This window comes from Stigmatopora argus, chromosome 6 (assembly GCF_051989625.1).
Source record: "Stigmatopora argus isolate UIUO_Sarg chromosome 6, RoL_Sarg_1.0, whole genome shotgun sequence".
NCBI classification, from domain to species: Eukaryota; Metazoa; Chordata; class Actinopteri; order Syngnathiformes; family Syngnathidae; genus Stigmatopora; species Stigmatopora argus.
The window spans coordinates 19,634,644-19,648,486 of NC_135392.1; the positions used below are offsets into that span (position 1 = coordinate 19,634,644).

Here is a 13,843-nt window from a genome sequence, read left to right on the forward strand (position 1 = left end):
TTGGAACCCGTCAACAACATGCAGACATTTCACGCGGACTCACCAGAGATGTCCTCAGATGTCTCCCCTTGTTGGAATAGTCTTCAACCGTCGAGAATCCAGGCACTTCTGCGAAATAATCCGGCCTGGAAAAGGAATTTGTTGTCGTGCACGGTCTCCCCAGATATTGAACCGCAGCGTCTGGATTCCTTATCGGTGTGTTGACCCTGGCTACTCGAAGGACCAAATGATGGATTAATTATTAATACAATTTAATTAACATGGAAGACATCTTTAAACATACACTGGTTACAACTTGCAAGGAGAAATCACTCATAACTCGCCTTCGTTCAAGAGGATTCTGACGAGCGGCATACTCTTCTCCATTTAGTCGCGACATACTCAAAACATTTAATGTAATCTTATTGAAAACAATTGCATAAGCTAACCGAATAACCCCATTAAGGTCAAAAAATAACTGCTCATATTAGATCGAAACCAAAACACCTGCATAAGAATTTGCAGTATAAGCATAATAATTTCTTTATAAGGTAAACTGCCGGCGTCTCAGTCGAAGCAATTTATGAGCCCTTCGCAGATCTTCATTGCAAACCTGCATCTGGGTGTCTGGGTTGCGAGGTGTATCTCCCAGTAAGCAGTCCTTGGAGGGTGAGGTGTTACGTCAACAAGCTGGAGCCAGCAGGGTGACCTCGAGTTTGCCCCAGTCTCAAATTAAAGACACTCTTACACAAAAGTAATTAAAATGCATACATCTATAATATTATCCAGAATAACCCCAACACTTATGAAAAGTAATGATTGTATTTATGTCTCTGTAAAAGTAACATTACTTTATTCGTTATTCAATTATGAAAGTAACTATGTTACTTGACTTGAAAAAAAGAATATAAAATATGATTTTAAAAAGCATTTTTGTTTTTCTGTCATCAAGTAATTTGTAAAGTACTAAAATCAAGTGTTTCTGTTCAGCACGAGATTAGTCTAAAAAAGATGCATATATTTCCAAGCGTATATTTCAAAGGCAAAACATTATATCCTTGCAACAAATCACACACATATGTGACGAATATGTGTGTGTTTCGTGTTAGAAGTATTTATCTTTCATACCGCGCATCCTCGAAAGGGTTCCGTGGGTTGCTGCAGCCTAACTCGGCTGACTCCAGGCGAAAGGTAGACTACACCCTAGACTGGTCGCCAGTCAGCCGGAGAGCACACAGAGAGACAAACAACCATCTGCACTAACAGTCACCGCTACCATCAGGAATTGAGCCCGCACCTGCCCACATCGAAATCAGGCGAGTGAACCTCTACACCACGAGGCGCGTGTTAGAAGTGTGCATCCAAAAAGTACCTGTGTTTCATGTCACCTTTTTGCATTAAAAATGTCTCATCTCGTCTTCCTCCGCTTATCCGAGTTTGGAACGCGGGGGCAGCAGCTTCAGCAGGGAAGCTCAGAGTTCCCTCTCCCCAGCACTTCATCCAGCTCTTCCAGGAGGATCCCAAGGCGTTCCCCGGCCAGCTGGGAGACATAGTCTCCCCAGCACTGGATCAACCATGTGGCTCCTTCCCGGTGGGCCGTGCCCAGAACACCTCACCAGGGAGGCATCCAGGGGGCATCTTAATCAAATGCATGGGCCACCTCATCTGGATCCTCGCGATCCGGGGGAACAGCGGCATCTACTACAAGAACCCCCCCCTTGCTAAACCAAGCTTCTCACCTTATCTCTAAGATAAGGTGAAACTCATGCAGGGGAAACTCATGTGAGCTGCTTGTATCCAGGATCTTGTTGTTTCAGTCATAAGCTTAGATGAGGGTAGGAATGTAGATTGATCTGTGAATAGAAAGCTTCGCCTTTCGGCTCACCGCTCAATTTCCGATCAGGGGAACCGTTCTTCCCAATCACGCCTGTCCAGGTCTCACTCTCATTGCCAGTGTGAACATTGAAGTCCCCTAGCAGAACGAGGGAGTCCCCAGAAGTAGCACTCTCCCCCACCCTTTCCAAGGACTCCAAAAAGTCGGTTTTCGAAAGGGAAGTCCGAAGGACCAGGCCCTGCTGTTTGATGCATACGCATAAACAACACTCAGGTTCTGTTCCCCCACCCAAAGGTGGTGAGATCCTACCCTCTCTTCTACCGGTGTGAGCCCACGTCTGCTCGGCGCATCTCAGCATGACTGACTCCAGAGTGAAAGTGTCCAACCACCCTCGAGAGGAATGGTAACAGAACCCGAGCTGTGTTTAGAGGTGAGCCCCACTACATTCAGCCAGAACTTCTCAACCTCACGCAATAGCTCAGGCTCTTACCCAACCACAGAGGTGACATTTCACGTCCCAAGAGGCAGTGGCAGGCTGCTGCCCATCTGTTGTTGCACCTTCTTCTTCTTCTTCTTTTTCACCTCAGACGCCTGAGGATTACCCTCAGCAGCGCTAGAGCTGCCACTGGAACGTCGATCAGTTCATCCAGGGAGTTGCCCAAGCCGCGATGGTAGCGTACGGTCATTAAGGCCGGACAGCAGAGCCATAGATGTTCAGACGATACCGTTTTCTCGTCGCACAGGCGGCAGCGATCCGCGTCGGATTTCCCCGTAAGGTGGAGCGTTGAGTATGGCGGAGCAGGGGGTGGTGTCCACTGCGGAAACGAATCAGGTCCGTGCGGTCTCCTTTCGGTAGGGCAAGTTCTTCCTCTGTGACTTTCGTACTGTAGGTCTGCAAAAGGCAGGGGTGGGAGAGGGGGGAGCGATCTTCACGTTGGATGATGACGCGTCTTGTGGCTGCGTCCGGGGAGGTGTGGGTTTGGTCATCTGCTGAGCCAAGTTTAGCTAGCGCATCGGCCAGGTCGTTACCACGTATGTTGCAATGCCCCGGGATCCACAGTAGCTGTAGTCGCTTAGGCGAAGGGAAAAGGGCGATGTCACCCTGAAGTCTGCGAATGGCAGGGTCTTGCGTGTGGGGGTTTCCCATAGCTTGGACCAGCGATTTGCAGTCACTGAGGATGATTGATGTATGCCAGTCTGCTGTTTTCTTCAGCCAGGAGAGTGCCTCGGTCAATGCCACTTTTTCAGAGTGGTAGGACCTGCTGCGGGCACCAGTGGCACCATGCCATTGGTGGATGATTGCAGTCTCCTTGATAACGACGAAACCTGCACCACCGTCCGCAGTGCCTTCTTTAGTGGATCCATCTGTGAAGATCTGTAGGTCCGGTTCACCCAAGCTTCTGATGAGCTCTTCGGCCTTGTCTGTTTGGATGACGGTCGGCATTTGTTTAGAGACTGCAGTAAAGGCGGTTTGGCTGGGGGGGAAATAGCAGTTTCGAGGGATTTGAGGTGAGTTTGGGCCAGCCAGGGGGCCCATGGCGGCGCTGCGTACTCTGCGAGACTTCTTTGGGTGGCAATATACACCGTTCTAAGGTCGTTTGGTTGCCAACCCCAAGATGTGCCACTGAGTTTGCGGAGGAGATTTGTTCTTTTGGACATGGTTTGGCGGACTTTTTTCGCCTGCTCCGCAAACGTGAGTTGTCGGTCGAAGGATACGCCAAGGAAATTGGGGTTGGGGTTATGCTTGAGGGCGGCGCCATTTATTGAAATCTTTGGTTGCCATTTGGCCTCAGCTGAGTCCAGGCTGAAAAATGACGCCTCACACTTTGTGGTGTTAAGATTTAGGTGTGCCTCGGAACTCCACCTCCAGACTTTTTCAACCTCCGTTTGAAGTCTGCTTTCCACCTCCTCTTTGTTCCTACCCCGACAAGCAAGAGCCAGATCGTCTGCGTCGGCGCTGACCAGGGTGGAATCGTTGAACTTGTCGAGGAGGTCATTAATATAGATGATGAATAGGAGGGGCGACAGAACCGAGCCTTGGGGGAGCCCTTGTGTTGGGGTTATTCTGGATAATATTACAGATGTATGCATTTTAATTACTTTTGTATAAGAGTGTCTTTAATTTGAGACTGGGGCAAACTTGAGGTCACCCTGCTGGCTCCAGCTTGTTGACATAACACCTCACCCTCCAAGGACTGTTTACTGGGAGATACACCTCGCAACCCAGACACCCAGATGCAAGTTCGCAATGAAGATCCGCGAAGGACTCATAAATTGCTTTGACTGGGACGCCGGCAGTTTACCTTATAAAGAAATTATTATGCTTATACTGCAAATTCTTACGCAGGTGTTTTGGCTTCAATCTAATATGAGCAGTTATTTTTTGACCTTAATGGTGTTATTCGGTTAGCTTATGCAATTGTTTTGAATCAGATGACATTAAATGTTTTGAGTATGGCGCGACTAAATAGAGAGAAGAGTATGCCGCTCGTCAGAAACCTCAGGAACGAAGGCGCGTTATGAGACCTGTTCTCCATACCTGGTCGAATGCTTTGCTGAAGTCGAAGAAAGTTGCAAGCGTGTGTTGTCGTTGAGTCGACTGGAAGCCGTCAGAGATAAACTGTGACAGTCGCAGGGCCTGCTCCGTCGGACTTCCCTTTCGAAAACCGGCTTGCCAATGGCTGACGAGCTGTTTATCTTCCAACCACCAGGCGAGACGGTTCACGATGAGCCTTTCCATCGTTTTGCTAAACGTAGAGGTGAGGGCGATCGGTCTGTAGTTCTCTACGTCCTTTGGTGACTTCCCTTGAGGAAAGGGATGATGGTGGCCACTCGCCAAGCTTGTGAACACCAGCCCTCTAGCCAGCTGGTGTTGACGATATGGAGTAGTTCGGGGAGGATGTTTGCCGGGAGATTTTTTAGAAGGTCCGGGGCTATGTCGTCGGGTCCAGCTGCCTTACCCGCTTTAAGTTGGGACAGCGCTGTCTGCAGTTCAGTATCGGTGAACGGGAGCTCGAGGGCTTGTCGCGGTGAGCCAAGTAGTCTGCGGGTAGCTGTACGTAGAGAATGCACTGCTCGTCTGCTCTGCTTGTCACTCTTGCGTCCGCTGACCGAGGCCTACTCCCTGATAAATGCTGTTGCCTTGGCTCGGTCACTCACGTACTCCTTGTTCTTATAGACCAAGGCCTCGCCAGATTGTTGCGTTTTGGTGCCTGAGAGGGATTTTACTAGGGACCAGGCTTGTCCCGTAGATTTTGTCTCGGCGATCTTGGCGAGGTGTAACCGCTTCAGTGTTTTTTTCTGTCATCTGTTGACAGAATGCTACCCGTTCCTTCCTATTTTGTTGAAGGTCTCGACGTAGTCGATTCCTTTCGTGGATGAGGTCCTTCAGGTCCTGTGTCAGCCATGGCAGCTCCTTCTGGCGGATAACTTTGACCGGTATTGTAAGTGTTGCACTAAGAGGGAGAGCTTTTCCGGGGCTGTGGCTGCTGCGAAGATTAAGGGTAGGCGATCTACGAGGATGGTACGATACCTCTTCCAGTCAGCTTTCGAGAAGTTGGGTTGTACTCTTCTTTGTTGGTATTCGATACGGAGAGCACGGTTCCACCTAATCAAATCGGTCTGGGGTCGGAGGTCATCTCGTCGATGGGTTCCCATTGCAGATGTTCGGCCGTGGTGGGGTCAGCGATCGTCGGGGGCACTCATGCCTGCTCCTTGTTGGTATCTGGCAGTTCGTGTCCGCACGCCGTCAATAGGAGAGTTAGGTCATGGTCATCGACCCATTGATGGATTGCGTTACCCCTGGGATCTGTCTTGGCAAAAATATCCCAGGTCGGGTGGTGCGCGTTGAAATCCCCGCAGATCAGGCCATGCTCCGTGGGGAGCCGGTTTAACCAGAAGTCTTAGGGGGGCTGGACAATAATCCGATTTTGCTGGGGGGATGTAGGCGTTGACCAGTGAGAGGTGCCGCCTGCGGGCAATGGGAATGTGGATATGGTGGAATTCGAGGGGACCTGATGGGGACGCTGGAAGGATGGAGTAGGGGATGCCGCATCTCAGGTAGACAAGGAGACCCCCGCCTCGTCAATGTTTTGTGCCTGAGCCCTCGCGGTCTTGGCGAATCCCATTATAACCGTCAAGCTGAGGCGTCGGGTCTTCGAGTCCCATTTTTGTTTCCTGGAGAAGGAGCATGTCAATTTTTAGACGTGCAGTCACCTCTTTCAGTTCGGTAGTCCAGAGCAAGAGCGGTGGGATTTGTTGGGGCAGTTAGAGCAGGGGATGGGGAAGATGGTAGGGGAAAAGGAGATTTTGCAGACACAGCATTTTTCTTTCGGTCCCATGTAGGCTGTGCGCGGAGGTGACGACACGACGGCATTTCCAGAACAGGATCTGCACAGAAAGCCTTGATGACTCTTTTTCTGGGTTCGGGTCAGGCCGCTACAGGTCCTGTGGAAATTTCGCCGGCAAGCGTTCCAGACCTGTGGGGTGAAGTCACAACGGATCGTCTTGGAGCATCCCGGGCAGGTAGGTCCCGGGTTCTCCTCGACGTCACCTGCCCTTAGGAGGAGTAGCCGGAGGTGTGGGGCACGGCGGACATCTCCGGCTGGATGAAAAACGTAGGGTGCCACATTCCTGGGTGGCAGCTCTGGGTGGTGTTGTTGGATTCGCAGGCCGCGACGGACGGCCTCTCAGGAGACACCTCGTGAAGGTTCCAACTGTTGTCTCTCACAGGACTATGTGGCGTGGTTTTACTGCTCTTACTAGTATCTGTTTTTACATATAGAGAAGAGGAGATACAATTGTTGTTGCACCCGACCTCTTAGGCACCTCCCAAAAGTGGTGAAGCCAATGGAAGGGTAACCCATATAGCCTCTTTGGGCTGTGCCCAGCCGTCCGTGCCCTTCCTCTAGGCCTGGATCCAGAATGCCTCTTTATTTCTGGTTCAGGGTCTGCAGGCCTTCAATGATTCTGGTTAGGAACCCATCGGGTGACATGTCGTTGGCAGTAAAGGTGCAACATTAATCTCCAAACATTGAACACCCCCCATGCGCCGCCAGAAGCGTTGCGGTCCTGGAAAGCCATGAGACTGTTGGCTGCCAACTGTTCATTGCGACAAATCCCTGCTCAGTATAATTTCCAAGTTTTTGGACATTGTAATGGATGTTGTTTATCCTATCCATATTTTATTCGGAGTAACCCAAAGAAAAAAATACTCCCAACCTGCTGCAATTTGTTTAGCCAACCCATACTCATCTGGTACGCCTCTGGGGATGGAAATAGCATCAATGTAAGTCGGAACGCCATCCCTCCATGAGGCTCAATGCCATCGAGAGAGGCCAGCCACCACACCGAAATTCTGAGCCGCCAATTGTATCTCCTCTTCTCTATATGTAAAAACAGATATTAGCAAGAGCAGTGAAACTACGCCACATAGTCCTGTTTCTTTTTGACAGGAGTTATATAATTTATTTGCACCACATCACCACCACAGGTCAAAACGTGGAATCAGTGGTGCATTTTGTCTTGTAACATAGGTACACTGTCTCTCATTTACCGCCCCCAGATTCAGACTGCCTGTAAGGTTCAAAACAGGTAAACTTAGCGAAGGCACCATCAGTGGAAAAATTGGCCTGTCTTTTACTGCTTTCATAACAGCAGTGGCGGTCCGTGGATTTTCTCGTAGCGCCTTCAACGAATCAATCCAACCCTCAAAAACTAGTTTATGGCTATAAAACCTTGACTGCAGCTACAGCTGCGACACATAAAAAATAATCAATGAATCAATGCACAAAAATGGGGTAAAATCCACTTCCTAGCAGCATTTAATGATTAAATACAAATACTGGAGCTTTTCAGACATTACAACGGGCCAGGGAGGTGATTTCCCCGGGAAAAGACAGCAATGGATGTCAATGACGAAACGGCAAAAATTGCACTAAAATGGGGTAAAATCCACTTCCTAGCAGCATTTATTGATTAAATAAAAATACTGGAGCTTTTCAGATATCAGAACTTGGCCCACAATTGAAATATTATTTAGGAATATAGCCATATTTTACTCACCAAAAATCCTTTTTAACTGTACACAACATCCATCCAACTTTCTTCCTTCTTTTATATCGCCATCGAAGCTAATGCTGAAAGTCGAGCCTGTCCTGTCGTATTTCTGGCATTGTCCATCTTGAAAATGGCTTTAAATCAACACAACAATATATTTGCTTGGGTAGCTAGCTCCAGATACAGTTTGGTAGCTAATCATAGTTGGTGAAAGCGATGACGTATCCCTCCGCCTACGACAAGGCAATGACGTATCCCTACGCCCGCGACAATACATTATGGTGCTGCCAACTCGAAATCTGATTGGTTAAAGCAACAGTCTTATCGACACTTGTTTAAAGCGGCAGAGCCCGCAGAACTGATTGTGAAGGCTTTGAGGCAGATTTCTGACCCTGGCAACAAATAATGGCTGAAATGTGATTGGTTAAATGCTTCAATATGAAAACACATCTGGAAGCAATGCAACCAGGGGGAAAGGAACCTAACAGACAATTTGGAATTATTTAATAAGTATTGATGGACAAAATATAATATATGATTCAGATATTTCTTAGGCCAGCAGAGAAGGCCTTGAAGGCCCTGACGGCCCGTCACTGTATAACAGGATAGATATTGTTTAATTTTTTTGCAAACAGGACACACGTTTTGTTTTGTAAAACCCACAATGGTGATTGAAATAGTCTTACATATGGGAGGCAAATCATTGTTTGGGTGTTCATTCTCTTAGGGATGTCGTCTCAAATTCACATTTGAAAATCACGTTCAGTAGGTGTTCTTATATTCGATTGTATTTTTCCCCGAGGTTTACTCCTTTGGCCATTCGTTTTACCCTTTGTAAAAAGGATGAGTCTCAATTGCAACGCTTTCACCTTTTTTTTCATATGCAAGAGATCACCACGGTTAATGTCATTGTTCGCAGAGCAATAATCCTTCTAATCATAATTGGAGTGGTTATCTCATTAATTTCTTATTATTTTGTTATAAAGTTTTTCCCTCACCTGTCTCCTCAAACCTTTCAACTGAGATAACCTTCTACAGTGTGAAAGGTGGATCCACATCCCCATCTCGGCTATTTTCATGTCTGCTGGTTAGTCAGCAACACTCAGTATGGACCTTCCCACTTTGAGTCGTGCCAGTGCTTCTTCTTTATGCTGCTGATGAGCACCCAGGCTCCTGGCACCACTGTTGGTCCTCCTTCTGCTAACCTAAATGTGGTGCGTTTCTTTAAAGGTTTCCCAATATAGCCGAATTTGCCTTGTCATCTAATCTCCATTGCGTACTAAATAATGGCAATTTGTATGGTCAACCAAACAAAATTTGTCGGAAAATTTCAACCCATTTGAAGAAAACATCTACAATAAATCATTTAATTTGATAATGTCCATATGGAGGCTTTGAAATTTATATACAGTAATACCTCTCTCATATGTTTTTAAAAATGCAACGCTCTGCCCAGTGCTCGTAGAGATCTTTACACGAGGGAGTTGCAGCGAGAAAAATAGTCATATGCAGCCTCTTGCGTCTCGGCCACCTGACTGTCTCGTATCTCAAAAATTGTCTCGTAGCTCAAGACAAATGTTTGCTCAGAATTTTACTCGTACAGTGGTACCTCGAGATACGAACTTAATTCGTTCCGGGACTGAGCTCGTATATCGAATTACTTGTAACTCAAAAGAACGTTTCCCATAGAAATGAACTAAAATCAAACCCTGACTTTCAGATGCAACCTGTTGAGGGTTGTTTGCTTTTGTATTCCCTTCAAAGTATTCCGAAAATAATGCACACAAATGTCCTCACAATAGGATAACGCACGACTACTTACCAACAAGTAGTATATACGCCATTCGCACTGAGTAACGGGGAAAAAACACTGAAAAAATGCAACGCTCCGCCCAGTGCTCGTAGAGACGTTACACGAGGGAGTTGCGACCAGAGAGACATTACACGAGGGAGTTGCGACCAGAGACATTACACGAGGGAGTTGCGACCAGAAAGACAGTGCCCATGATGTACTTATGAGCAGCCTCTCGCGTCCGCTGTATGCTCGTACAGACGCTCCCCTACTTACGAACATACGACTTACGAACAACGGTACATACGAACATGTCTGCAAATTGCGTTTATGTCGAAAAATGTTCGTAATTTCGATTTTGTATTGTGCGCCTTTTTCCGAGTAGTGCTTCTTTGCGCCGCTAATACCGACGCCTGGCGCTGTGAGCGCTCAGCTCACCCAGCATCCACCTTCCTCTGCCCAGTTCGTTGCAGTGCGTAAGTGCGTGACGTATCTCCAGTGCGCAAAGAACCTTTTTTCATTTTTATCATGAAATATCTCGTGCAGCCATTATTCAATATGGTTGGTGAAAAGTGAAAGGCTTCTAGTGAGGGAGGTGCAAGGAAGAGGCAAGCCATTTCATTTGAAACGAGTGGCAATAATAACGAAGCTTGATGCGCGTGAGAGTGGTGAGCGTTGCACGGGCATACAACTTGAATCGTTCGACCGTCAGTACCATTTATAAACAGAAAGATCGAGCAGCAGGACCCAAATATTGAACGTTGCACAAAGTTTGCAAATCAATCGAATGATGCCATACAGTGCTACCGCATCATTTATGATGAAAAAAAGAAGAAAACTGTGCAATCGTCGTTAGATCGCTTCTTTCGGCCAGTTTCTAATACATAAATCTCTCTCTCTCTCTGTCTATACAGTACTGTACATATTCTCTCCATTTTATTAAATGTTTTTTTTAGTACAGACCAATGTGTGTTACTTATACAAGCCGTAAACATACAAATGCACTTGTATAAACCTTCAATATACTTATATAGACCTTAAACATAAATTATAATACAAAATATAGCACTGAATCAACTTACAAACAAATTCAACTTATGAACAATCGCTCGGAACCTAACTCGTTCGTAAGTAGGGGAGCATCTGCATATCAAAATTTGTCTCGTATCTCAAGATAAATATTTGCCCGAAATTTTACTCGTATCTCAAATTGCTCGTATGTCGGGGCACTCGAATGTCGAGGTACCACTGTATCTCAAATTCCTCGTATGTCGGGGCACTCGTATGTCAAGGTATTACTGTATTGATTTTGGGGATTGACCACTTTTCTTAAAATAGCTGTTGGATCTCGGTAAAAGAACTTCAGGAGCAGGTTAAGAAAGAGGGGAACCAATTTCAAGGAGATAAGTTTATTTCCAGACTGCAGGACGGGGAGAGCTCGAACAGCTGCGAACGCACAGCCTATTCGCCGCAACTCTCTCCGAACTTACAGTTTGTGCGTCTATTTATATGTGAAAAACATGATGCTGTACAGAGAAGATAACAGAAAGAGGGTGTGGGCTGATACGCCCAGACATCTGCATAACAGATGTCTCAACATGACTCGACATTTTTCATTACTCACACCAAACTGATGCAATACTAACAAGCAATTGCAAAGAGTGAGTCAGCATATCTTACAATAGCTACAAACTACCATATTTACTCACACATAAGCTGCTTTTGTCGGACATAAAAATGATAACTGAATCGAGGATACGACTTATACGCGCATGAAAACACGACATGCACGAAACTGCAAGTTGACGATGATGACACGATGACGTCAAGACAAAAAATGGTACCTGTGTGACGTCACGATGCAAGACAATGCGGCAATATACGGTCATTTATTTCAAAATAAAAAAAAGATAAACAGATAAAACGCTAAACAAAATGTATTTTGACGTCTATGAATATAATTCAAGGAAAAAATAAACCGTATCTTGCATAAAACTTGAAAAAAAACTCGTGTTCGCTCGGGGCACAGCCATCTTAGTGTAGTTAAACGTGCTCAGACTGGCCAGACGTGACTACACTTGTGTCTGCTATTGCTCGCTCGAGGCGCCGCCATCTTACCGTAGGTGCGTGCTCTGACCATAGCGTTTACCATGTCAGTACATCACAATAGTTAAGGCTGATCGAAGGGCTTGCAGTCAATCGTTAAAATATATTGTTATTATTGCACCCAAGGACTTGGTGAACACTACGTATAGCGCTATGGGCAGATTTCCTGGTTGTGCTTACGTTACTTCCTTTTTGAATTTGTCTACGTGCAAATAACACCCTTCCGGTACACAGAAAGGAAACGATTTTACATTCGTGATTATGAAATAAAACACAATTCCGCTTTGATTTTTTTTTTTCTTGTTCAAAAGTGACAACTATTGCAGTAATATCAACCATCGAAAAAAATCAAGATATTTCGACAGAAGCAATTTGGCCGCCACATCGTCATTAAAAAGCATTGGGTTCTCATCAAGATAGACCCTTTTTTCAAATTGAATAATTTGCTATTTTACAATTACAAAGACAGTCATATTGACCCTCATAATATGCTTTTGATTCATACAGTATCTCAGAAATACCACGTGTGATGATTTTTTCAAGCATGTCAAGAGACTAATGTATTAATATCTCAATATAATGTACCGTATTTACTTGCACATAAGCCGCATTTGTCGAGCAAAAAAATAATGACTGAATCGAAGGGTACGGCTCATATGCGCATAAAAAGACGACAAGCACGAAAGTGCAAGGTGACAAAGACAAAGCACCATGATGCCATGACACAAGACAACGCAGTGATACGGTCATTGACTTGCCAGACGTGAGTAGCCTTGGTTTTGAAATTTAAAAAAATTCCACTTTGATTTTTTGTTTTGTTTTATTTCTTGTTCGAAAGTGACAACTATTGCAGAAATATGATCCATGCATTTACAAAGACAGGCATTTTAACTTCCTTATGATATTGACCCTAATAATGTGCTTTTGGTTCATACCGTATCTCAGAAATACCACGTGACATGATTTTCCTAAGATTTTCCCTTCAAAGTAACACATTTATATTCCCTATTATAATTATAAATATGGAGGTGAAAATTGAGAATCAAGGGGCGGCTTATACGCGAGAAGTTGTAAAATTCAACTATTTTAAGGCAATTTTAGGGGTGCGGCTTATATGCGCGGGCGGCTTATATGCAAGTAAATACGCTACCTGTATCCAGACCTAGCATATTGACTAGCACTCAGAGATAGAGAGCAAAATTACCGTATTTCCACACCTATAAAACGCACTGTTTAATAGGGCGCACTCTCATTTTCGGGTATATTTTCTTGTCAATACATGGGGCGCTTCTTCCGATAGGGCGTTAGCTTGACACTAGACTAGCATATGTTATGCTAGCCGCTAGCATGTTATGCTATCCGCTCGCGTATGTTATGCTAGCCGCTAGCGTGTTATGCTATCCGCTCGCGTATGCTATGCGAGCCGTGTGCGTGTTTTTTTTAAAGACAGCACAAGCAAAACTAAGTTTGATAATGCTTTATTGAGGTAAAAGGTACACTGATATAAAGAGTTCAGTGTTTAACATGCTAGGCTCTACTCTCAGTCAGAGTTGTGTATTCTGGGAACTTGATTCCAGCTTTGGCGGAAGCTCGAACAACAGTGCTGGCCAACACTTGAGCCCAGTCATCCACAATCCATTGTAACTCGCGACATGCATCACTCCCAAGCCTTTGATTCTACTCGCTGTTATATCGGCATCGACAATTCATTCCAAATCGTCACGTAACTCGTGCGACACTGCCTGCCCCAACTCCTATGTTGGCCATCCGTTAGCAAAGCTGTTAAATTCTGTTTGATCCATGGCTTCAGTCCTTTTTCTAAGCGTTCACACCCGCATTGTGTTGTCATTCACGTCAGGCATTTCCTCTGTATAGCTCTAATATGCTGTTTCTCTGAGTGTTGAGATTGTTTTTGAGGGTTAAAAGCGCTGCGAGCACACGGAAGTCAAATGCCTTGCCACTCCCTTGGGATGTTTTGAATGGATTTACCGCTTGGAATGCGTGGGCAGGCTATTTTTAGGGTGAACGTCCGCTGGGTTGATCGCAATATGTAGCGTGCTGGCGAGAAATAAAAC

General features: G+C 45.7%; 1 protein-coding gene across 7 annotated transcripts in view; it reads left to right on the forward strand.

The window, feature by feature from the left end:
* The window catches only part of plxnb1b (plexin b1b), a 219,861-nt gene that overhangs the window by 164,101 nt on the left and 41,917 nt on the right, over positions 1-13,843 (forward strand). The window contains exon 31 of one of the 7 annotated variants that reach the window (XM_077602785.1): positions 1,124-2,696. The exons of 5 other annotated variants lie outside the window; for them this stretch is intronic. In XM_077602785.1, the coding sequence (XP_077458911.1) occupies positions 1,124-1,242 (119 nt within the window). In that variant the 3' untranslated portion in view covers positions 1,243-2,696. Of the gene's footprint in view, positions 1-1,123; positions 2,697-6,157; positions 6,323-13,843 lie in introns of those variants that run through there. One more of the 7 variants, XM_077602786.1, reaches the window with a different exon arrangement.